The sequence below is a fragment of the Megascapheus bottae genome, chromosome 28, assembly GCF_031878675.1.
Source record: "Megascapheus bottae isolate mThoBot1 chromosome 28, mThoBot2.hap1, whole genome shotgun sequence".
Classification (NCBI taxonomy): domain Eukaryota; kingdom Metazoa; phylum Chordata; class Mammalia; order Rodentia; family Geomyidae; genus Megascapheus; species Megascapheus bottae.
In genome coordinates, this window is record NC_143536.1 from 10,218,291 (window position 1) to 10,242,954 (window position 24,664).

The 24,664-nt window shown below is 52.1% G+C and overlaps 1 protein-coding gene across 1 annotated transcript in view; it reads left to right on the plus strand.

Annotated features, from left to right (window-relative positions):
- The window catches only part of Myo18b (myosin XVIIIB), a 93,026-nt gene that overhangs the window by 38,522 nt on the left and 29,840 nt on the right, over positions 1–24,664 (plus strand). Inside the window, 10 exon segments of the mRNA XM_090320070.1 lie at positions 1,359–1,513; positions 3,739–3,862; positions 4,372–4,575; positions 6,727–6,837; positions 9,360–9,464; positions 13,885–14,037; positions 21,238–21,351; positions 21,619–21,735; positions 22,569–22,652; positions 23,317–23,454. Coding sequence (XP_090176196.1) covers positions 1,359–1,513; positions 3,739–3,862; positions 4,372–4,575; positions 6,727–6,837; positions 9,360–9,464; positions 13,885–14,037; positions 21,238–21,351; positions 21,619–21,735; positions 22,569–22,652; positions 23,317–23,454 — 1,305 coding nt within the window.

The window sequence follows — 24,664 nt, forward strand, 5'->3', positions numbered from 1 at the left end:
CTGCCGAGGTGTCTCCATGTTTTCACTTCTGCCTTAACATCACTCCAGAAAAATCTTTGCTAACACAGGAGTCTCTTAATGGTGATCATGATGCCATATGGTAATTATCTGTTGACTCGAGAGGCTCTGATTGGCCTGTTGTCCCATGGTGTCCTCAGTGTGCGTGCACAGTGCCACGCAGAGATAGAGGAGGAGCTCTCCCTTGGGACCCCAGACACAATGAGAATGAGGATGACTTGAATGGTCACTTTGGGAATGCTCGAGGGAGAGGGTGAGCTGTAGACCCGCCTGAGAAGAAGAGGAGTTGGGGAGCAGCTCTGGTCTTTAATAACACATGACAGAAGTTGGGGCAGTATCCCCCTGAGGAAGGGGGTATATTCATATCACATTAAAAAGTCATAAAAACCACCACCTTCTTTGAGCGGCAGGCCATAAGAGGAAAACATCCCATTTGCCTTCAGAACACTGAGCTGAGAATTACAGGCATCATTAACTTGGAGCTCTGCTTATTTAAAGCAGTGTGTTAATGAGGCTATTCCTTCAGAGCCAGCCTGCAGAGTTGCAATCTTCCCCAGATCCAAACTAGGACACTGGGGAGGGAGGGTATGTCCTGCAGGAAGGTGCAGGCAGCATGGCCTGCCTGCTGGCTTCCTTGTCTGGCCATGCCTTGCATGTACCGGGGAGATGGGGCCTGTCTGACCAAGGCCAGGTGTGTGCCTAGGTCCTCTGGCCCACATGAATCTCCATTGGCTGCTTTCACCTGGGACCCCCACCTCCTGAGTTTCCTGATAGACTTGGATAGGGGTGCCATTGTGGTGGCTGTCTTTGCCTGTCTCTCCAAATGACATCAGCTTGAGGGGTGATGGAAAGAGGGCCATCTAGTCTCATTGAGGCAGAGTGTGTCATTGGCAGGAGCTTAATTGATGGATGACATTGATAGAATGGTCTTTATCCCCACTGGATCTCCAAGCAGCGTCAGGCCCACAGAGGCGCTTTCTTCGAGGGGACACACTCCCCCAAAAATCATAGGGACAGAGTATGTGGGACTGAGGATGAGGCTCAAGTGGTAGGGCACCTGCTTCGCAAATACAAAGCCCTGAGTTCAAAACCAGTACTGATAACACACAAAGAAGCTAAGGGATGAATACATTTAATTAAAACAAACAAAACGAGGCAAGGTCGGGGCAACAGGTGCGAGAGGCTGAGGTGACCTGGATTGTGTGGACGGAGGAAGTGGGGCTGTTTCCCTTAGGGCTGTGGGAGTTTCAACAGTGGCCTAACCCAGACCGCATCCTCAAAATGGCAGCTCCACAAAATGGCGCCCACGAACCCCGCCGTCCCCTCTCTTTGTCCCGCAGCTTGGGGAGCTGCAGAATGTATATGAGGAGGCCAAGAAGACAGCTCACCAGCTGAAGAAGAGGTGCCACCATTTGACCTGGGACCTGGATGATGCCCGGGCCCTGTTGGAGAACCAGCAAAGCCGGAACCATGAGCTGGAGAAGAAGCAGAAAAAGTGAGTGAGCGCTTTACTGGGTGGGTGGGGGTGGCCTGAGCTGGTGCTGGGGGCAGGGCGTCTTCTGGGACCTCTGGATGCTTTGCCCAGCCTTTCTTGCTTCGGCCATGACTCCTTCGGTCACTCCTTCGGTGTGACCCCCTTGTGCTGCTCCACTCCCCCTTCCCCAAACACATTCTGCATTTTTTCTGGGTGCTCTGGGGTTCAGGTTCCAGCTGGGCTCCTTCTACCTGTGTGTCCTGAGAGGGTTCCATTTACCCTCTCGGCTTCTGGTCCCCATGTGGGGCGGGCTAGGGTGCTGGTGTGCTTTCCTGCTGAGAGTTTTGTGGTGCAGCTACTGTGTCCCTGTGGCCCCAGTGCTAGGAATGAAGCAGAGGATGAAGAAGGGAGCCAACTTGAAAAGCCCCACTTCCGTTACAGGGTTCAGATTCTCCATCCCTGTGGGCAGTTCCAGCAGTCCATGTATCTATGAGAGGCCAACATGGACCATGCATCCTGATTTGGGGTGATCAGGGAGGATAAAGCACAGAGAGCTCGTTCTGTGTGAGCCGAGATGTAGTTTTACCTCTCTTTTCTGAGAAGTAGCAGGCAGAATTATATTTCACCGCGGGGACCTGGCAGGGTGACACTGGGGTTAGGAGGGGGGTCTAGATTACACCCAGCCTGCAGTCCATATTTTGTCCACTATCCCTGAGCTTTCCTGAGCTTCCTCTTCTAGGGAAGGGAATTAGGGGAGAGAAAAGAGATCTATTGGAGTATTGTTAGCAGATCTGCCCAAATTAGAGGAGTTTGCTGTTTTTATCAGTGTTTTTTTCCCCCTCTGTTGCTCCTTCCATCTCCTTCTGGGTTTTACAGATGAACAGTCTCACTCTGGGGAAGGTGGGTTGGCTCTATGTTGGCCAGACGCTGTGATCTTGGTGAAGGGACGGCCACAGGCAGTCTTGGGAAAAATGGGCCACATTAAGACTGGTCGCTTGTTCCTCCCAAGCCACAGAGGACCAGAGTTTTGACAGAGATCCCCGTGAAAGGACAGGGTTGTGCTGCCATACCCTGGGACCCTCTGGGACCTCAAATGGGGGTTCCACTGTTGTTTTAGAATTTCAGCTTCCCTGGCCTGTAAATGTGTGCAGTTGGAAACCATCTCTTTGGGTTTATCTCAGCTCTTCAGGAAGAATTCTCCCCTCCATCCCTCCCTTCCCTTCTCATCCTCTCCCTTCCACCTCTTCCTCCTTCCTTCCTTCCTTTCCATCCTTTCCATTCCATTCATCCATCCTCCTATCTATCCATCTACCTAACCATCCATCCATCTATCCACCCACCCATCCATTTCTCTCCCTCCTTTTTTCCCTCCCTCCCATCCCCCCTTTCCTTCTCTCCCCCTCCCTCCCTCCCTTCCTCCTGTGGTACTGGGCCTTGCACTTGGGTCAGGCAGCCCCCATCTTTTGGCACCTTTCTTCCCTATCACCTTACCTGTCTTACAATGTCCCCACTCTGCCCCCTGTTGGCTCACTGTGGGTGGCAACACCGTACCAGCCAGAGGGCTGTGTCCAGGCTGAACTTTCAGGGAAGGGCAGTGGAAAGGTGGATCCGGCTTCCCTGCCCGGCCCTAGGCTCTGTTGAGGCCTGGTTGCAGCTGCCTTGTTCGTGTTCTGCGCCTGGGGTGACCTGCTGCCTCCATCCCCACCCCAGCTTCAAGTTCACAGGGCCCAAAATGACCCTCTTGGGGTCCTTGTTGCCATGGCTACCCCAGGTGGGTTGTCAGGTTCCATTCCCAGGGCTGATGGAACTCTGTGGCCAGCCTGTGGTGCTCTCCACAGTAGGTCCTGGTGTCCTGTCTGTGGCCTGCTCTGTGGTACGCTCCATGGCTCCCATCTTCCGGCCCCTGGACCCCAGGCTGCCCTTGGAGTGGTGAAGGCATGTGTGTGTGTGACTGCCCTGGAGATGGCTTGTTCTCGAAGCTGGGCTCTGGAGGAGCCTTTCTTGGGCCTATGAAATGGAGGGCTCCCATGGGCCTCTCTGTCCAGCCTACCTGTCCCCAGGCTGGACAGGTAGGTAGGGACCAACCAGGGAGCTAGGCTCAGTCTTACTTCTACCATCTGAATGCCAGGGGCTGGACCAGTTTACCTCCTCAAGTTCGGTTTCCCCCTCTGTGAAAGGACATAAATGCCCCAGCTGGCTCCATTTTCCCTGCCCCAGAGCCCTGATACGTGCTTTGCCCTGGGCAGGTTTGATATGCAGCTGGCCCAGGCTCTGGGCGGGGCTGTGATTGAGAAGAACCTACGGGAAAAGGTGGCCCAGGAGAGCAGCCACATGCACTGGAAGCTGGGCTGGCTACAGCAGCAGCTGCAGGTAAGGGGTGGGGGGCTAGAGTGGGGGGCATGGAGCCCATTCTGTATCTCCTGGAATGGAGAAGCCCACATGGGTTCAACAGACCGCAAGGATCTTGTGTGTCAAGACAACCCACCAGTGTTGTTAAGGTTGGCAATCAGATTGCTCTTAAAATGATTCCATGGGCTGGGAGTTTGGCCTAGTGGTTAAAGTGCTTGCCTAGCATGCACGAAGACCCAGGTTTGATTCCTCGGTACCACATACATAGAAAAAAGCCGGAAGTGGTGCTGAGGCTCAAGTGGTAGAGCTCTAGCCTTGAGAAAGTCCAAGGACACCACCCTGGAGCACAAACATTTCAGGGATGGCACCCCAGGTCCCGAGTTTAAGCCCCAGGACTGGCACCAAAATAACACACCCACGACGTATGCCACAGGCACCTCGTGTGGCTTCTCCTTGTCCTTTTGTGGCTCGAGCGGGGAGGGAACTGCTGAGCCCCTCTGGCCTCTGAGGTACCCTGTGTTTCCCCTTAGCAAAAGGAACTGGAAACAGGGAAGTTGCAGCAGGAAGTGGAGAGGTTGCGGGAGCAGAAGCAGGAGCTGCTGGCGTCTGCCACGCTGCGGGGAGAAGGCGTTGCAGCCGAGTTGAAGGTGAAGCTCTGGGAGATGGAGTCCAAGATGCTGGAGCAGACGGAAGCCCAGCGGCAGCAGGAGGGCAGCATCAGGCAGCTGGAGCAGGTAGGGAGAGGTCCCACTGGCTCCGTCCTGGATGTCCACAGCCCCTCCTGCTCCTTATTTCCCCATGGCTTCCCACTACCCCCAGAAAATCTCTTCCTGCTGGCCTGCAAGGCCGAGAATCACTTCCTCAAGGAAGCCTGAGGCTGGAGCTTCCAGCATGCCCCAGCACACAGGTGGTACTCAGTGCTCAATCTACCCGTGCTGGCCCAACCTTTATCGATTGGCCACTGTGTGTGGGTGTCCCACAGCCCTCCTCTCTTTGTCCCACCCTTCTGGTGGTGGGGGGAGGCACAAGGATTTTCCCCTCCACTCTGCAGAGGTGGAAGTGGAAATTCTAGAGAAGAGCTGGAAGGGGCAGGGACAGCCTAGGTAAAGGCCCAGGGGCCAGAGAGTCCCGGGACCACCTGCTTGTCCTGAAGACTACTGAGGATGTGGAAAGTTCATGTGGGTATTTTAGGGGTAAGGGTCAGGAGATTGTCCCACATGGTAGCAACCCATGATTCCAGAGGCCAACGGAGTTGAGAATGCAGCAAACTTGCTGCACATGGCCTGGACACCCAGGGCTATCTGGGGGCTGGATCCAGGACCAGCTAGAAGGGCAGGCTATGCTCTCATGACTATGGGAATGCAACCCTCAGCTGTCCTGGGGCCAGCCCAGGGGACTCTTAATCTTCCTTAGCCTCGGGGACCACCACCTGCTGCTGCAGTTAGCATCATGTCCAACCTGGGCTGAGATTTATGAGTAGCGATGGAGCAGAATTCCCAGTTTTATGTGAACTTGCATAAGCATGGCAGAAATACTATGGCAGATGGCAGGTGTGTCCAAGAAACTAGGGGGAAAATGACAGAGAGATATTATATTTACTTTCTGGTTTTGGATCATCTCCAATGCCCTCTGTCATTTTAAAAGGAAAGAAGGGAGATGGGGAGGGAGGGAGAAGGGGAGGGAAGAAGAGAGAGAGAGAGAGAGAGAGAGAGAGAGAGAGAGAGAGAGAGAGAGACAGAGACAGAGAGAGACAGAGAGAGACAGAGAGAGAGCTGGGGGGGAAGGAGGGAGGGGCTGACATTTCAAGTGAGTCCAATTTAAGCCAAGGGCTGCTTGAGAGGCTCATATATTTCTAGTTCATACTATCTATACTGACAGAATATTCTCCACATTTTAAAAGTGCAAGAATGTTTGTTCTCTCACTTTCCTTTCTTTTTTATAAAACCAGTTACATTTTTTTTCAAATGTAATTATAAAGGTGTCATACAAAGGGGTCACTACTTTGTACACCAGGAAATGATTACATTTCTTTGGGGGGGGACAGTAACACACCTTCCTTTGCTTTGCCCCGGTTTTCCCCTCCCAGCCCTGCCCACAGATCATTTTCCATAGTGTATACTGAATACCGATTGCACATCTTCACCATCTCCCTCCCTGTCTGTACCCTCACCACCCCCCTCCAAAAACAAAACAAGCAACACAACAAAACCCAAAGCCAAAGCAAACACCATCACCACAACCGCCACCAACAAAACCACATTGCCATTTCCTGCTTTGTTTTTTTTTGACAAGTATGGTTTGATTAATAGTTATATAGTTCAGCTCCAGCTTCCACAAGAGAGAGAACACAGGTACCGTTTGTTCCTCTGAGCCTGGCTTACCTTACTTAGTGTGATTTGCTCTGGGCCCATCCACTTCCCGGCAAATGACAAAATAGTATTGTCTCTCTGAAGGAGTAAACCTCCCTTATGTGCAGACCCCACTTTTATGGGCCTGCTCATTGATGGTGGGGCACCTGGGCTGTTTTCATAGCCTGGCCACAGTGAACAGTGCAGCAGCGTCTTTAACCCATCCTGACTTGTAGTATTCTGGGTGGATGCCCAAGAATGGGATGGCTGGATCATAAAGAAATTCCTTGTTTAGTCTCGTTTTAATTCCATGTGGATGGACCATGGCTGTGACTTTCTGGGATGGAAAGAAAGTGCTGCCTCATCTTCAGAGAGCATCAGGGAGACTCTGAGGTGGATTGGTGATGCCTGCTGCAGCCTCAGAGGTGCCAGGGAGCCAAGGTGGCTTTCATCTAGGGCTTCAGAATGGAAACAGGGTGGGAAGGGCCAGGTGGGCATGGAGGATGGCCCTCACGCACCGTGCTTCCTGGCCTGCAGGTGCGGGAGCGGTTGGAACTGGAGCTGGAGCGCATGAAGCAGATGTACCAGAAGGGGCGCGAGGACCAGGAGGAGGAGCTAGAGGACGTCCGCCAGTCCTGCCAGAAGAGGGTATGTGGGCCCTCTCTGCCCCCCCCCGAACCCTCACTCTGGGATGGGCCCTGGCACCTCCAGTCAGGAGAAAGAGGAGGTTGTGACAGTGGTGGCGGCTTGAGCTCTCTGGGGGGCATTGCATGTGTTCATCTTAAAGATGAGCCTGGAACTTTCTAGAATGTTCTAGAACTGTCCAGCATAGTCACCCAAGCTCTGTTCCGAGAGCCCCTTCCTAACACAGGAGACAACTCCTAGTCTCCAACAACGTGGCTGCTCCCTTCCCAGAGTTCCTGGTCACTGAGCGGGGCTCTTGTGGTTTCCCAAGGCCTCTGCCTCCCCGGCGGTGGCAGACTGCACAGTAAGGCATCGAGCCTGGACACCTGCCACCCAGAAACCACTGCTAGCCAATGTAGGTGGGCCCTGAGTCCAAACTCGGGGCCCTGAATTGGCTAGGCTGGAATTGGTTATCTATGCCCACAGCCAACTGCTATTTTATTTGCTTGAGTTTATTATTCATTTATTTTTATTTATTTATTTATTTTTACTGAGGACTTTGGCACATTTCACCTAGATTCTGTCTCAAATTACAATCCTCCTGCCTCCGTCCCCTGTATCGCTGGGATGTCAGGCATGTGCCATTGTGCCTGACCAGTGGGTAAAGATGGATTCTCATGCTGTTTTTATTTACAATTTTTAAAAAAAAATTGTTATTCCAGAGCTGATAAACAGAAGGGTTATAGCTACATAAGTCAGGGTGTGATACATTTCTGTTCAGGCAATGTCACCCCTTCCCTCGCTGTCTCCCAGTTTTTCCCTCCCATCCCCACCCACAAGTTGTAGAATTCATTTTCAGCATTGCATCCAGCAAGTTCCGCTGATGTATTTGTTGACCTGTTGTCCCTCCGTTTCTGTGCCCCCCTTACCTTTCCAAAGGCAGATAAACGAACAAACAGGACCAAAAGAAAAGAGAACAAAAACAGCAACAAAGGAAAAAAAAAACCCTCTCCTTTCCATTTCCTGGAGCTAATTTCCATAAACACTATTCTGCAAGATCAGACGCTCACGGGCCTTCCGCCTCTCTGCTCCTCTCCTAAGAGTGTCCCCTTTTGGTTTCACTGTGTGTGGGTGCCTAGAGATATGTCTAATTTATCAAGCCCCCATATTTTAGACCGAGCTTCTGCATATGAAAGAAAACCTTGGCTGTTTGTCTCTCTGAGCCCGGCTTCCCTCACTTAATGTGATTTGTTCTAATTCCATCCATTTCCCTGCAAATGACATACATAATACCCTTCTTTCTGGTAAGATTCCATTGTTTACAGGTACCACAGTTTTGGGGATCCACTCATGTTTTGTAGGGCAGTTGGGCTGTTTCTATGGCTTGGCTATATTTTACTACTACTACTGCTACTATTTTCTTAAGCTGGCCTCCAACCATGAACCTCCTGGTCTCTGCCTCCCGTGTAGCTGGGGTGACAGGTGTGAGCCATTGTACCCAGTGCTATTGTGACTGCTTCAGTTGACCTGTGTGTGATGCACACGTGTGCATATTGGAGGCATCATTTGCTAAATGGGGACAGGCAATTTTAAAGACATCTGGTTCCTCTGGGCCGTTGTCAGGCCTCTGTGAGCCTAACCAGGGCCATGTTTACGGCTCTTTCATTTGTGGAGCATGAATGCTCATCGGTTGGACATTTCTGCTCTCATTTTCTGCCATTACAACCAGTACCTAGATAGATAGTCCCATAGGGGATAAAAATCAGCCAAGGGAATGATGGATAAATCTCTAGGATGGAGGGCTAGGAGTGTAGCTTAGTGGTAGAGGGCACACAGAGGCCCTGAGTTTGACCCTCAGCCCCACATACATAGAAAAAGCCAGAATTGGCACTGTGGCTCAAGTGGCAGAGGGCTACCCTTGAGCAAAATTAACTCGGGGTCAGTGCCCAGCCCTGAGTTTAAGCTCCAGAACGGGCACACATACACAAAAAAAGAAAAAAAAAAGAAACACTAGGATGGAATTGCCCAAAAGCTTTGGGGTAAGCCCCACTTGCCTTCCTGTTTCCTCCATCCCCCTGACTCCCTGCTCTACCCCGAGGGAGTTCCTACAGGGCACTGCAGGAACTCAGTCCAGGGCAGAAACAACCTCACCAGCAATTCCCTTCTGACCTCTGGCTGGGGTTGGCCTCTAATGGTGATCCTCTCCTCTACCACCAGAGTCACTGATGCTAAGGAATGTGTCGTCGTAAGGTTTTTTCCCAGGGGGGAATAGAATGTGTTTCTAATGCATCAGCTGCGGGGTTGGGCAAAACCTTACTGAGTGCCAGCACTGGTAAAGATGGAAGCTAGGGCCATGGATAGGACAGGGGACCTTCCCTGAGTGTGTCAGCTACGGGTGAGGGGCTCCCCTTCATTTCCAGCCCCCCTCCCCTGCGCAGCTCCCAAGCTTTTCGGCTCCAGGGTGCTCTTGATTGCCTTGCCTCAAGGGGTAGCCCGTGTGGACCCCCACAGCCCACCCACGGGTGCATGTGGCCCTGTGCCTGCAGCTGTGGCAGCTGGAGATGCAACTGGAGCAGGAGCATGAGGACAAGCAGATGGCCCTCCACGAGAAGAGGGACTTGGAGACCCTGATTGGCAGCCTGTGCGAGCAGGTAGGAGAAGATGCTGGATGGAACCCTCCAACAGAGGGCGTGTGTGTGTGTGTGTGTGTGTGTGTGTGTGTGTGTGTGTGTGTGTGTGTGTGTGTGTGTGTGTATCCACTTCCCGCCTGTAGTCTCTGCCAGAGAGATGGATGCATGTGAATACAAACTGGAGCGAGATCAGAAATGGCTGTGGCTGGCCTTCCTCTCACTCCCCCACCCTGTACCCACCATGGCGGCTCCCCTTCTGTTCCTCCCACATATACTGGTCCTTCAGAGGAAGCCTTTAGTCAGTGGCAAGGCTATGGGTGCAACTGCAACCTCTCTGTGCTTCTGAGGAAACAGAATCCTGCGTACTTGCTGTCACCTCTGTGGCCAGGACACTATGGACGTGTGGGGAAAACCCCTGTGTGGGGGGCTTTTAGTGCAGGTCACCATAGAACCTTCTAGTCCTGACAACCAGGACTGTCCCTCAAGAACAAAACCAGTGGCAGGGCACCGGTGGCTCACACTTGTCATCCTAGCTACCCAGAAGGCTGACATCTGAGGATCGAGGTTCAAAGCCAACCCAGACAGGAACGTCAGCTTCAAATGGCAATCCTCAGATGCCAGGCTCCTGAGTAGCTAGGATTATCGGGGTGGGCCACCAGTACCCAGCTTGCATCTAAGTTTTATGTTGCCGTATGTCCTTAGTATTCTATGCATTTGGTTGCTGGACCAACTCCCTCTTGTCACCATGAGTGAGTTTTGCTTTGTTTTGTTTTGCTTGAGCTCTCCCAGAATAAGCTGACCTACAGGATCGTTTCAGTCTCTTCTCTAATGGGGGTGTGTTTCTGAGGGTACGTGTTTCTGTCTGTCCTTTTAAAAGACTAATTTGAATCCGGTATTATAGTCAATGACTTCGTTTCATAGAAGAATTTACTTCTGTTACATTTATTGCAATGTCAAAAATATTCGGAAGTGTTTAACATTTGTTGGTGGTGGTTGTGGGGCTTGAATTCGGGGCCTGGCCACCATCCCTGAGCCTCTCTATAGCCTCAAGGCTAGTGCTCTACTGCTTCTGGTACCACAGTACCACTTCTGGGTTTTGAGTGGTTCATTGGAGAGAAGAATCTCATGGGGACTTTTCTATCCAGGCTGGCTTCGAACTGCAATTGTCAGATCTAGTTTCCTGAGTAGCTAGGATGACAGGCGTGAGCCACCAGCGTTTGGCATTTGTGCTTAATATCTTCTGGTCTTGAGATCTCTCTCTTTGGTTCTTCTTTGATCCCTTTTGGATAGACTGATATCATTTTCTTTATTTTGCCTGGTCCAGAATGTATAAGCTAGATATAACTCAGTTCTTGTGGTAGTTATTCATAAACACCCAAGCATAATTTTTAACTTACTTTAATTCCACAACATGAGGTAGATAGGTATTATTGCTTCCTACATATAAATGAAACGCTCAGAAGAGTTGTAGTCAGTGTGCTGGATAAATTTGAAATCAGGTCTGTATTATATATGTGTGTGTGTATTCTAGATATACACTCACATATATATATAAAGTATATAGAAAATGTATGTGTCTATAAAATATGTAGTATATAAAATATACACACATATAATATATGTATACATCATGCATTATAAATTATATTTCATATAATTATATAATGTACGTATATAATTTATAATTTGTTTTAATAATTTATAAACATATATAAAATGTATTATAATTATAAGTATAATATAAGTATATTATATTACATATATCATATATTGATCACACACATATCTATACATATGTATATGTATATATATATTTGTCAGTCCCGAGGCTTAAACTCAGGGACTGGGCACTGTCCTTGGACACTTTTTGCTCAAGGCTAGCGCTCTGCCACTTGAGCCACAGTGCCACTTCTGACCTTTTCTGTGTATGTGGTTCCAAGGCATCAAACCCAGGGCTTCAAGCATGCTGGGTGAGCACTCTACCACGAGGCTACACTCCCGGCCATATGTATATATTTTTATATGCTCTTGCAGCATGCTGTTGTTTAAGATGGCTAGAGTCCATTGAACTAGGCTATCTTTTGTGGGCCGTGGTCAGTGTGACGGTCGAGTGGTCCATCTGTACCTGTCACTCGCTCTGTTGCCTCAACAACCCACACTGCATCGCCCTAGCTCTTGATTTCTCCATCTCTAAAGTCTCTAGATTGTCCCGCCCAACATTTCCCAGATCATATTTTAATCATACTTAGAGAATTCTTTGACAACAGGCACTTAATGCTCACCTGGAACAATTTGCTTTAAAAATAATTTTTTTTTAAATAGTAAATGGAGCACAAACTGTGGTTTGGACTTAACTTCTCCCAACAACACTAAACATCATTTAGATTTATTGGTTAATTATTGGTCTTTATCCAAATCTGAATCTTTGTGCTGCCAGTGGGAACTCTGGGAGAGTCATTTATTTCTCATTAACCTAATGAGTTTCTCCCCCCCCCCCCCTCCCTCCCTCCTCGGTGGCATCACAGCTAACTGCAGAGGGGAGGAGGAGGAGAAGGAGGAGAAGGAGGAAGAGGAGGAGGAGGAGGAGGAAGAAGAGGAGGTTCTGTTGTGAACTTTGCCACTGTGCTCTGTTGGGAAGGGGAAAGAATGCCCGCTTTTTCTAGGGCTTCCTGGCAATGTGGGTGTAGAATCCAAGCCATCTTTATCCCACGAGTCGTCCCAACAGTAAGGGCAAGGTACAAAGTACTCTACCAGGGTGCATTCTGTGCTCTCTAGAGAAGAGGGGTCAGGGCTCAGGTAGACGCTCTGCTAGGTGGTGGCCCAGTGGGACAGAGTTGCATGCAAAGTACCTGAGTTCGAATCTCTTTCTAGCTGGCTGACAGCACTCTGGCCTTGGGCTGAAGCCTTGCTTTCTCTGCATTTGCTTTAGGAGCTGAAGTGTCCTACCTCCCTGCAGTGTGCACTCCAGGGTTCTGTGCGGTTTCTCTTACTTTGTGACTTGCCTCCTCCCTCCAGGTTTCATACTGCCACCCCAATCACTCAGAAACGGATACCCCCAGCAGTTTCCTCTCCCTGCCTGCACAAGCTGCTTCAGTCGAGCTTTAATGTTGCTTGTACTGGGATTTGAACTCAGGGCCTTGAGATTGCTAGATAAGCACTTGGCTGATGAGACACTATTGGGGAGACAGAGCTACACCCTACAGTACATCCACTGCCCTGTTTCTAAGCCAAACAGCTCCCACTGAACCGCGCCCCAGGGCTGGGCCACGCCCCCCACTGCCTGGCCACGCCCAGGGCTGCAGGCCTCTTCTCAGCACGGCCCACACCTCTGCTGCTAGGCCATGCCTCTTGCCTCTGACAGCTCCATAAATGTACGCTACTCATACTTTTATAAAGGCAATAGTCATAATAACGTCCATTTTAAAGTGACTGTCACAGGCATTCAGCGCAATAATGTGATAAAGCTTGGCGCTCTGCCCAGCCTTCAGCTCGGTTCAGCAGGTGAGATGGTCTGTCTCTCTTCTTTCTCCCTATCTACTCTCTGTATATCATAAGCCAGCATTTTCAATTTACCCACAGCAACATGTCCCTGGCGGGCGTGGGGCTGGCGGTGGGGGAGGCTTTATTCTAAGAACCAAGTCATCTGGCCACAGAGAACGGTTCTAGCAAATCTGCAGGAGCACTCTCTGGGTCATCAGGAAACAGGAATAATCCTTTCTGTTTGCGGAGCTCCTCACAGGGTTCGACCCCCTGGCTGTGCTCCCATCCCCTGCGATCTCTGTGGGGAGAGCAGGCAGTGCCCCACCTCCCTTCTCAGAGAGGGGACAGGCCTTACCCCAGGTTCCTGCTGCCAGCGCCCACCCTCTTTCTAGAACATTCCAGGGCCTTCTAAGCATCTCTAGGAGGAGCCTTAGCATTTGGCACAGAAGTTAACTCCCAAAAGGAGGGTTTTGCATGCTTCCCTCTGGGGGTCATGGTAGGTGATACTGTGCCCCAGTGAAGGGCACAGTCTGAATGGCCCTAGTAGTTCCTGTCTGAATGGCCCTAGTGCCATTCTGTGTCTGCTCGGCTTTGCTTCTTCCTGTGGTGTTGGTGATGGAGAGTTGTCCGGGTGTGTGCCCCCCCATGCTGCCCACAACCAGTTGTATCTTCCTCATGACCCGTGGAGCCAGGGTCTCCCTGCTGTATCATGATGCTCAGAATCCTGGGGGGCAGGAGCTGGCTCAGCTCTGAGGAAAGTGCCTTCTACAGAAATGGATGTCACCAAGCTCACCTGGTTCAAAGCAGAGACTTGGAGGGAGGAGAAGCATCTTGTCCAAGGTCACACGGTGTGCGTGAATGACAGAGGCAGGATTTGAATCCAGGGAGCTCTGTCCCAGAGAACTCCGCCTCCAGGGCCACCGCTGGGCCGTCCGGGCTCACAGCTTGCCTTGGCTTTCAGATCGGCCACCGGGATTTTGACGTGGAGAAGCGTCTCCGCAGGGACCTGCGGAGGACGCATGCCCTGCTCTCGGACGTCCAGCTCCTGCTGGCCAACATGGATGATGGCAAGACGTCAGCCAGAAAGGAGGAACTGGAGAAGATGCGCAGCCAGGTGGGTGTCTCAGATTCCCCCAAGGATCCTCAGCCACACATGGGGCCAGACCTCAGGGACATGGGGTCTTGTCCGTTTTCAGGGCCCCAGCAGGAGACTAGGGCTATGGTTGAATTACTGAAGTTGGGGGGACGGGTGGGGGGCACTGATGTTCTTCCTAATGTTCACAGTGAGTGTACTGGGCCTGGAGGTCCATCCCGGGCTGTCCACTATGGGCCACTGGCTGCCGCTGTCCCCCTGCTCCCCACTCCCACGGTCTGAGACTCCTTGATAGGTATTTTGAGGTGGGGGGAACAGGGAATCCAAGTGAGTTTCAACACTGTGACAAAGCACCCCAGAGACTCCATTTTAAAAAAGCGGAAAGTTTTGGCTCCTGGTTTCCATGGTTTTTAGTTCATGGTCACTTAGCCCTGGGGCTGTGGTCTCTGGTGGGACAGAAGGATCACAGAGGAAGCTGGGCAGAGCTGCTCTCCTCAGGGTGGCCAGGTGAAGGAAGGATGTGCCCTCCCCAGACAGGTGACTGTCCCCTTAGGTGGCGGGACATCCCCTGCCTTGTCACAGTCTCTCCTGGCCTTGTGGTAGAAAACCTTGTCTTTGTCATCGTGTTCCCCTCACGGCCATGTAGGAACCACATTTGACTATGCCAGCACACTGCTTCTCAGTTATTCGCCATGAGATCCCGGAAGAAACCAAGGAAGGAAGGGAGCCTTGTACCCATTTCACAGATGGGGGAGTCTTGCTCAGAGATGGTGTGCAGACAAGAACCTAAACCTCAGGGATCTCAGTACAGCACCCGGGGACCCTCTTGTGTTAGGGGCCTCTTTGTGCCACCCTTTGGGCTGACCTGGATAAGTAGGGTCCCGGAGCTTCCTGGTAGGTAGGCAGAGATGGGGGTATGGGCATTTCAGGCTTCTTCAGTGCCCTTGGAAGAGAGTGGTGTGCCCTGCTTACCCTCTGTGCCTCCCTTCCCCCATGGGCAAAGGTTCTAGCAAAGGATCCCAGTGGGTTCGTTTCTTTTCCTTTCTTCCCTTTCTTTCCAGTGTTCGTGGGCTCCAGTGTGTGTCCTTTGAGGCATTGTACTTAAGGAAGGCGCCTGGAGCCGAATCAAAGAGCTTTCTTCTGAAAGTTCCGCCCCTCTCCCTGCATCCGGCTCCAATCAAAGGGAGCCGGAGCAATGGCTCTCAGGGCCGTTGCCATGGAAATGCTGGGAAGGATGGGAGCACATGGACCAGAGGTCGGCCTTGGGTGGCTTTGGCTCTTGGCACCCCTGTCCCAGATACCCTTGTTGGTTGTGGCAATGACATTGGGTGGGCTCTCCATTCTGATGGATTGGGGTTGATTCTCAACTGGGGAATCCCCCGGGGGGGAGGGGGACAGGCACAGGAGAGCCCGAGGGGGTGGACCTGCAGGGGGAGGGAGGGAGGGGCAATGGTGCACAGGTGTTGGATTGTTGAGCATTTGTAGAACGCATTGTGTGTCCTGTGATGGGTTAGGCTCAGGAAAGATGGTTGGTAAGACAGGTGTGGTACGCTCCCTCGAAGAACTCTGGCCTGGAAGAAAGGAGGACAGACAGGCAAACAATGGGAATGAGTCCACCAGGGCTCAGAATCAGAATGACTCATTTGACTCTGTCCACCCAGATCCCCTCCTCTGGGGACCTTCCAGTAACACATAGGGGCTGCCACAAGGCCCACAAGCACCACACCGTGTAAGCTCAAATCCTTCCTCTGCTATTCACTGGCTCCATGGTGTCTTGGGCATCTGCAGAATAAGGAAGTTCATCCCCTCCCTCCCTTCGAGACCACAGATTTGGAAGAATCTTCTACTTTGAAAACTTCAAGCTGAAAACCGCTCTCCACTGACTTCCTCTGCTGTGGCTTAACAGGAGACTTTGCTCTCTGATTTTCTTTTCCTTTTTTGGTTGGCCATGGTGCTTGAGCCTCGGGGGCCTCGGTATCTAGGATTATAGGTGTGAGCCACTGGTGCCCAGCTTGGTCTCTGAATTTCTAAGACCTTGGGACTGTAGGCAAGGCCAGGTGTATGTGTGTGGGTGTGTGTGGGGGGCATCTAACAGCACTTTGGGGACCAATTACTAATTAATTCCCCTGGAATGTTTCCACTGGAAACAAACAACTCTGGAGACAGAAGCAAAATTCTAACCACCAAGATGTCTAATTAAGATAATCGCCAGGCATAAATCACAGCTGTGGGTAACAGGTGCCCAGACCTGGCTCTAAGCAGGCAGGAGAGCCGCCCCCCCCCCACCCCAGGTTCTGTGTGGCAGCTTGCTTCTGTCCTCTGGAGACCCCGTCTTTACCCTCCCTCCCTTCCCCAAGGGAGATGGCTTATCTGTCTTTGGTTAAAGAGAGAAAGATTCACCTTGAACTTAATTCACTAGCTCAGGGAGCTGGATTCACCCACTTTTTGCTAAGAATAAAGCTGTCACCAGCCTCAGCCACTGTGCCCCAATCCCCAGGGCAAACAGCCCCCCATTATCTTGCCTTTGCCCAGGGCCCTCTGTGTGGACCTTGTTTCTGCCCCCCAATCTCTGCTTGTCCTCTGAACTTGGGGTTTGGATGACCTGACTCGAGGCTGACTCTGACTCTCACGAGCCCATAAGCCCCCCCCCCGCCCCAACATCTGGGGATCACCTCACATTTTGTGCTTACCGCTGTTTTGTCATTCCCTCTTTGCATCTCCTTATATTTTTCTCCCTCTCCTTCAAGATCAGAACCAGATGGCAAAGTCTTTACTTAAAGTCACAGAGCTAGTAAGAGACAGAGCAGGGATTTGAACCCAGTGAACCTGACTACAGCTCCTAACTCAGACAATTGGCTTTTACCCAACTCCCATCTGTCCAGCTGGCTCACTGTCTTCCCAAGCCCCTGGGGCGCTGCCTAGCCTCTAGGCCCTTCTGTCTGGGGACTGGGCTCACCTCACATACTGAGGAGGGCCTTCCGGCAGTGCCCTGCATCCTGATCACCAATTCCCCTCTGTGATTATCCACCAGCCCAAGCTCCCCTATTAGTGCCTGGAAGACTGATTGGTCCAGTCTAGCCTCGCCGCCTTTAATTAGGACATTTGTCACTGCGTGTCACCGTGTCACCGGTGCTCCTAGGAGACACCGGGCATAATTAATATGCCCTGGGAAGATGACCCTGATTGGAGCTCTGTGTGTGTGTGTGTGTGTGTGTGTGTGTGTGTGTGTGTGTGTGTGTGATCTTTGGAGATGTGTCTCCTCAGCCGGTGATCTCAGCCCAAGAGCCCTTATTCCATGTTTTATGTGTCCAGCCTTTTGTTTTTCCTTTCCCTTTAAAGATTGCGTTGGAGTGAATTGATTCGCTATTAACATAACCTCCTGTCACAGGAGATAAAGACCGAGTTGTAATTGGCTAGAAATACAGTTACCACAGGCCTGTTCACGAGACATATTGGCGCCGCCAAGGCAGTGATGGATGCAGGCAGAGCCACTGTCCTGGAGGATCTGGTGGGCAGAGCCACCAGGTACACCCCCACAGGGAAGTGGGTCCCCACAGAGAGGTGAGCGGGCCATCCTCCCAGCCACACAGGTACAGGTGGAGAGCATCCGTCCCCACATCCTCACCCCCATCTCATGGTGGTAAGGCGCATGATGGCGACTCAGCACCATGCTTAAGCATAGAGCCACTGTGACTGTACAATCATGTGGCATGAGGGTGTGTGTGTGTGTGTGTGTGTGTGTGTGTGTGTGTGTGAGCATTTACACGTCTTTGGCTCAGGCTGGTAGTTCCGGGAACTTTCTCCTCTGGTTACGTGGCAGCCTCATGGTTCCAGAACTGCCCCCCCCCAGCTGTGGGTCCCCCTAAAGGAAGACATGTCTTTGTCCTGCTTCTGTTTCACATGTCCATGCTTCTGGGTAATTGGCAGAACCCGCCTCTCCAAAGTCTTTGGGCTCCTGGGGTATCTGCTTTTGTCTGGTTTTCTGTTGGGGCACCTTTGATTTTCTTGGGGGTTTGTGGGGTTCCCATGACATCTCCCTTGATACAATTCCCATTCAGATTGAATTTATCCATCATAGAATCCATGTTGGGTTTTGGTTTTTGGTTTTCTAGTCATGGGGCTTGAACTTTGGTCCCTGAGCTTTTCCACACAAGGCTAACACACTACCACTTTTGAACCACAGCATCATTTCTGGTGCTTTGATGGTTCATCGGAGATAAGAACCTCATAGACTTTCCTGCCCAGGCTGGCTTTGAACTGTGATCCTCAGATCTCAGCCTCCTGAGTAGCTGGCATTACAGGCAAAAGCCACCAGCACCCAGTTTAAAATCTACAGTATTAACCAGGCCCCTTCTGCTGACCAAATGGTGTGTAAGCATTCTGGTTAAATGAGAGCACAGAAGAAACCCCACCTGAAACTCCACCTGAATCCCCAGACACCTCACAGTGCAGCCAGTGAAATCTCCTGGCCTCGGGGGCTCCAGGGCCATCTTTTTTTCTTTTTTAAATAGAGTGAAGGATATTGGAATTATGAATTTGGCTTTCCCCTTGGTGTTTGTGTGTACAGATGTGTTGACTTGAGTGTCAACCAAGGAGGACCCTTTACCCCCCATATCAATGGGACATCAGTAGACCATTTCCTGGCCAACCTTCTGCTAGGCTTCGGGGCCTGAGGTTCCCTCTGCAGGTCCTTCCTTCCAAAGGGTCCTGCTGTGTATCCCATCCCTTGCTTTTCCCTCCTGCTGGCTGGGTAGATGCTGGCTGTAACCGCAGGCCCATACATGGGGGAGCAGGAGCTGGCAGAAGTAGATGGGTTTGTAGTGGGGGCAAGTGGTGGGGCCCAGCACACTGGGGACCTCCGTGTCCACTCAGTTGAGTGCCCCAGGCTGACCGGGACAGCCTCGTCCAGGTTCACACACCATCACGATTTTGTTTTACTCTGACAAAAAGGGGAATATAATCAGGGAGAGTTCTCATGCCCCTGGCCGAATAGAAGAAATGTTCTGGAATATTTAGTGTGTGTCCATGCCATTTGCAATCAGGAACGCAGGAAGTGGTCATCCTATAGTCTTAGGAAACGGTTACCAGACGTGTGTCCCGCACACAGCCGGGGTGGACTTGGACTGACCGTGTGTGCCCAAGTGTGCGTAAGTACACACCACGCAAGTCTCTGTGTGTGAGAGACAGGGTCGCACTAGCTCTCGCCACACATCCAAGACTGACCGACCTTGAACTCTCAATCCTCCTGCCTCAGCCCCCCACATGCTGGGATTACAGGTGTGTGCCACCAAGCCCAGCTCTGGTCTCACTTTTTTTTGTTCTCGTTTCCATGGATGCCTTTGTGGAGTGTGGTGTGGCTGTCTGTGGTCTGAGCCGTGACTGGTCATTTGCAGGGAAGACTTGAATGCCGAAGGCAGATTCTTCCAAGGTCCCCCCTCTTTGGTGTGTGTGTGTGTGTGTGTGTGTGTGTGTGTGTGTGTGTGTGTGTGTGACAGGGGCTTTCAAGGCCTGCAGTGTGTTGCAATGACCCCGCCAAAGACACCATCTCCTGCCCATCTCATCCTGCTCATCCCTTGCAGTTTACCAGTTTTAAGTCCCCTGAGTTGCTGGGTAAGACACAGAAACCCAGGACTGTGGTGAGATGGGCGGAGACCTCGGCTCTCCCTTCTCTGCCCCTTTCCACACAGCTGGCAGCTCTTGGGTTCTCTGAGAACTTCAGCCTAGAGCCAACAGTCCCCCGGGTACTTAGCATGGCAGATGGCTGTGCATAGTAAAGCAGTGCCATTCACCAGTCCAGGGCTGAGGGACGCGTGGGGGGAATCTCAATTGCAGGGGTGCTGAGCAAACGGGGTGTGGGAGGAGGGAACTCGGGGAAGAACTCGGCAATGGAGACTCATGTGTGGATGGAATGTGGGGGGGGGCGGCTGAGTTTGGAGCCTCTTTGCCTCGACCCTGACCTTGATGTCCTGTTGTCCTCTGTGAAAGGACGAGGGCTGATTTCTACTTGGCACAGCTGGCGAGGGCCACAGGATGTCCAGTGGTCCATGCAGGGTGGACAGTGGGGGGATGAAAAAATCGCCATCTCTCTTTCCTGCAGCATGGTTCTAGACACACTCGTGTTTGTGTGTGCCTGTGCACGCACGCGCCTGGGAGATGTGATTTTTCCCCCCTTTGGTAGTGTGTACCTGCCAGCTCAGGCATGACATGAGGGGTGGAAGCTCAGAGACAGGCTCTGCACATGGCGACCCCCAGACTGGAAAGAGTCCAGTCCCTCCTCTGTCTCTGTCAGTGCCATGTCAACAGCTGGGCCCCGTTCCCAGACACTTACAGGATGCTGCTTGTTGCCCAGTTTGGAAGGAGACAAAATTGTCCTCTGCTCAGTGGGATTCTCTTTCTTACTTGGGTCTCTACTGTACCCCATTCAGCAGGCCCCCTCCTCCTTTCCTCCCTCACTCCATCCTTCTCTCCCTCCATCTTTCTGCATTGGCATTGGCTTTAGTATCAGGAAACAATGCTCTGGTCTTGGGGACAATGTGCTGCTCTGGACACGAGGCTCGCCTCTGTTCCTTTCTGCTGTGTGGCTTTGATGAAGGCGCTGCACCTTTCTGAGCCCTGAATGTTTTCCTTCAGCCATTGCTAAGGACTTTTCCTGTGTGGAGACTATGTGGTTCGGGACACTGGGTGATGCTGCCAGTTGCCTGTGGACTGAATCCCGGGGTTTGTGCACAAAAACGGGTGTCTGACCCCGGGACTCAATTGTCTGCTGAGGCAATGTACATGGGGAATGGTGCATGGGGCAATGAGGAAAAGTGCAAGAAAGAGCAGTGCCTCAGTCCCCCAGAGTCTACTGAACGATGGGAAACCAGGAAACCATTCCCATGTTCGTTATTTTTCACTAAATCCTGGTGAAGGCGTTCCCACTGTCCCTAGATGGCACCTCCTCCAGGAAGCCGCCCATGATTCTCATCTTCATCCATTCAGGGGCCATTTGATTGTCTACCTGCAAGTCCCATGCCAGTGGGATAGTGAGGTGGCAAAGCTCTAGGTCATGGGGCCATGCTGGTGGCATCTCGAGTAGGCACAGAGCCCAACTGCCTTGGGTGGTGAGGTGTGGACACCCCAGGGCCCCATGTGAACAGTCCAGTGGCCTGCGGGGTGCTCAAGGAGGCAGCCTGTGCCCCAGGCCTCTCATCCCTGCTTCCTCCCCGTGCCACCCGCCAGCTGGAGCAGAGCGAAACCAAGTGCGAGGATGCCCTGAAGACGCAGAAGGCGCTGACGGCGGAGCTGGAGGCCATGCACAGCGAGCTGGAGGGCATGGCGCGGAGCAAGAGCCTGGTACGTCCTCCTCCACCCAGAGCTCATGGGGTGGGGCTTCCCTTGCCCCTGCCCAGGGGCGAAGGATCGGTAACACGGACACCCCGTGTGCAAACCTCTGAAGCTTCCATAGAGATGGAGATGGGTGATATAAAGCTTGTCTCAAGAGTCCCTGCCCTGAATTCTGAGGAGCTGACCTGCAAAGGTCCACACATGCACTGGAGTCCACACAGGCCAGTGTGCTACACACACACACACATGTAAGTGCCATTGCACGGCCCCCTGCAGGTGGACGAGCAACTGTTCCGGCTGCAGTTTGAAAAGGCTGGCCTCCTGAAGCGCATCGACGAGGACCAGGACGACCTGAACGACCTCATGCAGAAGCACAAGGACCTCATCGCCCAGGTGCTGTGAGCCGCGGTGGCCCGCTAAGCGCTAGAGAAACAAGGAGAGCTGGTAAACTGCATGTAGCCCTGAGGAAGGAGGAGACTGCACATATAGAATGCGTCTCTGAAGCACTTCTTCACCAAGAAAAATTGGGATTTATTTATATATCACCTATCCACCCACTCATCCACCCATCTACCATCTATCCATCCATCCATCCATCCACCCATCCATTGATCCATCGATCCATCCCTCCATTCATCCATACATCCACTCATCCATTCACCCATCCATCCACCCATCTATCTATCCATCCACCCACCCATCCATCCATCCATCCATCCACCCATCCATTGATCCATCGATCCATCCCTCCATTCATCCACACATCCACTCATCCATTCACCCATCCGTCCACCCATCTATCCATCCATCCATCCATCCATCCATCCATCCATCCACCCATCCATCCATCCACCCACCCATCCATCCATCCATCCATCCATCCACCCACCCATCCCTCCATTCATCCACACATCCACTCATCCATTCACCCATCCATCCACCCATCCATCCATCCATCCACCCACCCACCCACCCATCCCTCCATTCATCCACACATCCACTCATCCATTCACCCATCCATCCACCCATCCATCCATCCATCCATCCATCCACCAATCCACCTATCCACCTATCCAACAGGACAGTTGACAAAGGTCAAAGGCTGAGGGGAGGGTTGGGAGACATGCTTCAGGAACCACAGAACCTCTGAGTGGAGGGGAGGTGTGTGGGAAAAGAGGCTTCAGGGTGGTCCCAGGATGCCATTCCTCTTGTCTCTGTCTCTCCAGTCCTCTGAAGACATTGGGCAGATCCAAGAGCTGCACCTGCAGTTAGAGGAAGCCAGGAAGGAGAAGCAGAAGCTCCAGGAGCAAGTAGGTGCTCTGAGCCACGTGGGGTGGCAGGAAGAGCCAAACACCCTTGAGCCCCTACGCCTTTATTCCCATGTGACCAGTGTATGAGTGGACAGCAGACAGACAGGCACTCCCGCCCTTGCCAGGTCCCCCCTCCAGGGCCACCCTGCCAGCCTTTCTGCACAGGCCACTCTTTCTCCCACTGCAGATTTGGTCTAAGGAATAACCACAATCTGTATGAAGACTTCATTCATCTGTGTGATCTCCCATTGAAGTCATACTCACTCCCAGCATCCCCTGGCCTCTCACCTCAGCCAACAGGCAGCCATTAGCCATGAGATGAATTCTCTACTCCCTCCCTAGAACGATGACATGTGGCTATCAGAGTGACCAGGGGCTCGCGTGGACTTGTGTGGGAGCTGAATGATCTGAGGCAGTACAGACAGTGTTGTTCTGGCCACTGGCCGGGTGCTGGTATAGAAAGCAGGTGCAAGCTTCCTTCTGCCTGATGAGAGAGACGATGTCACCGCGGGGAAGGGCAAAGGGGACACTGACTCAAAGTCCTGCCTCAGATTCTGACCACATGCAACTGTGGGCGGTGACAGCCGCGGGCCCAGAGCCTGTATGTCTGTCCTGAGACTTGGGACTGACCAGTGGTCAGTGGAGCCCACTGATGTGTCCCCAGCTGCAGGTGGCCCAGACACGCATCGAGTATCTGGAGCAGTCCACTGTGAACCGTGCCATTGTCAGCAGGCAAGAGGCGGTCGTCTGTGACCTAGAGAGCAAGACGGAGTTCCAGAAAGTACAGATCAAGAGATTCGAGGTACGCGGGGCCATGGGAGCTCTGCTCGGGGAGAGGGGGCAGGAAGAGCGCAGCCAGCTCCATCTTCCCTGGTAGTCGTATGCCATGGGCAGGGTGGCCGGGACTCCTCCATCTGCCCTTCTTCAGTCCTCTCTCACCTTTTCCCTTCTTCCTTCTTTGTATTGTGCCTTTCCTCAAGTCCACTCATTCATCCATCTGTTTCTCTCCACCTGCCATTCTCAGCCCATCCATCCATCCATCCATCCATCATCCACTCACTCATTATCCATTCATCTGTCTGCCCATCCATCCTCCATCCATCCACTACCACTGACCTTTTCATCTGTCCATCTGCTATCCATGTATCATCCATCCATCCATCCATCCATCCATCCATCCACCCATCCATCCATCCACATATACATACATAAATATGCATTATCTATCCATCTGTCTACCCACCCATCCACACATCCATCTATCTGTCCATCTATCCTCCATCTATCTACCATCAATCCTTCCATTCATTCTGCCTTACTGACCTTGAGCTGGGAGCTCACACGTGTTTTCCCCTTCGTCTCTGCAACCACGCAGGGAGATCAGTGTTCTTGACCAGATCCTTGGCTGTTAACCAGTCCTGCTCTGTGTTCAGTACATAGTACGGGGTGACCCCTGCTGGACAAGGAGAACCTGACCCCAGAGAGGTCAAGCACTGGGCTCAGTGTAACCCCAGGAGCGTCAGGGACACTGCCTGTCCCCTCATCTGGGTCCCAGTTCTGAGTTCTCGGCAGCCACGGGCTTCCCTGCAGTGCCTGGCAGAGCCTGTGGGCCCAGACGGCTGCACATCTCCTTCAGAATCTCTTCTTCCTGAGCGCTCAGGGCATTTGGCCTTCAGTGAGGCTTGCCCAGGGTGAAGGCAGAGCAGAAAAGTCCCCCCCCACCCACCCGCCTCCAAGAATCCCTCAGGCCGCCCCACAAAGCTCCGTCATCTCTGCCGGTCATGGTGAAACTTTGATCTGCTATATATTTCACGTGGTGCTGTGTGACATACTGGGTTATACCGTTTGGAGCTTGATTCCAGCATAGAGTCAGGTTCTCTTGATTCTCTTTGCTCAGAAAAGATGAATAAAACTTCAGACAGGGAGATGGTCTCGCTCCAAGGCTTCTCCTCCCCTCTCTGCTGCTACCATCACTTGAATCTCATAGAAACCCAGGTCCTTATGGCCCAGAT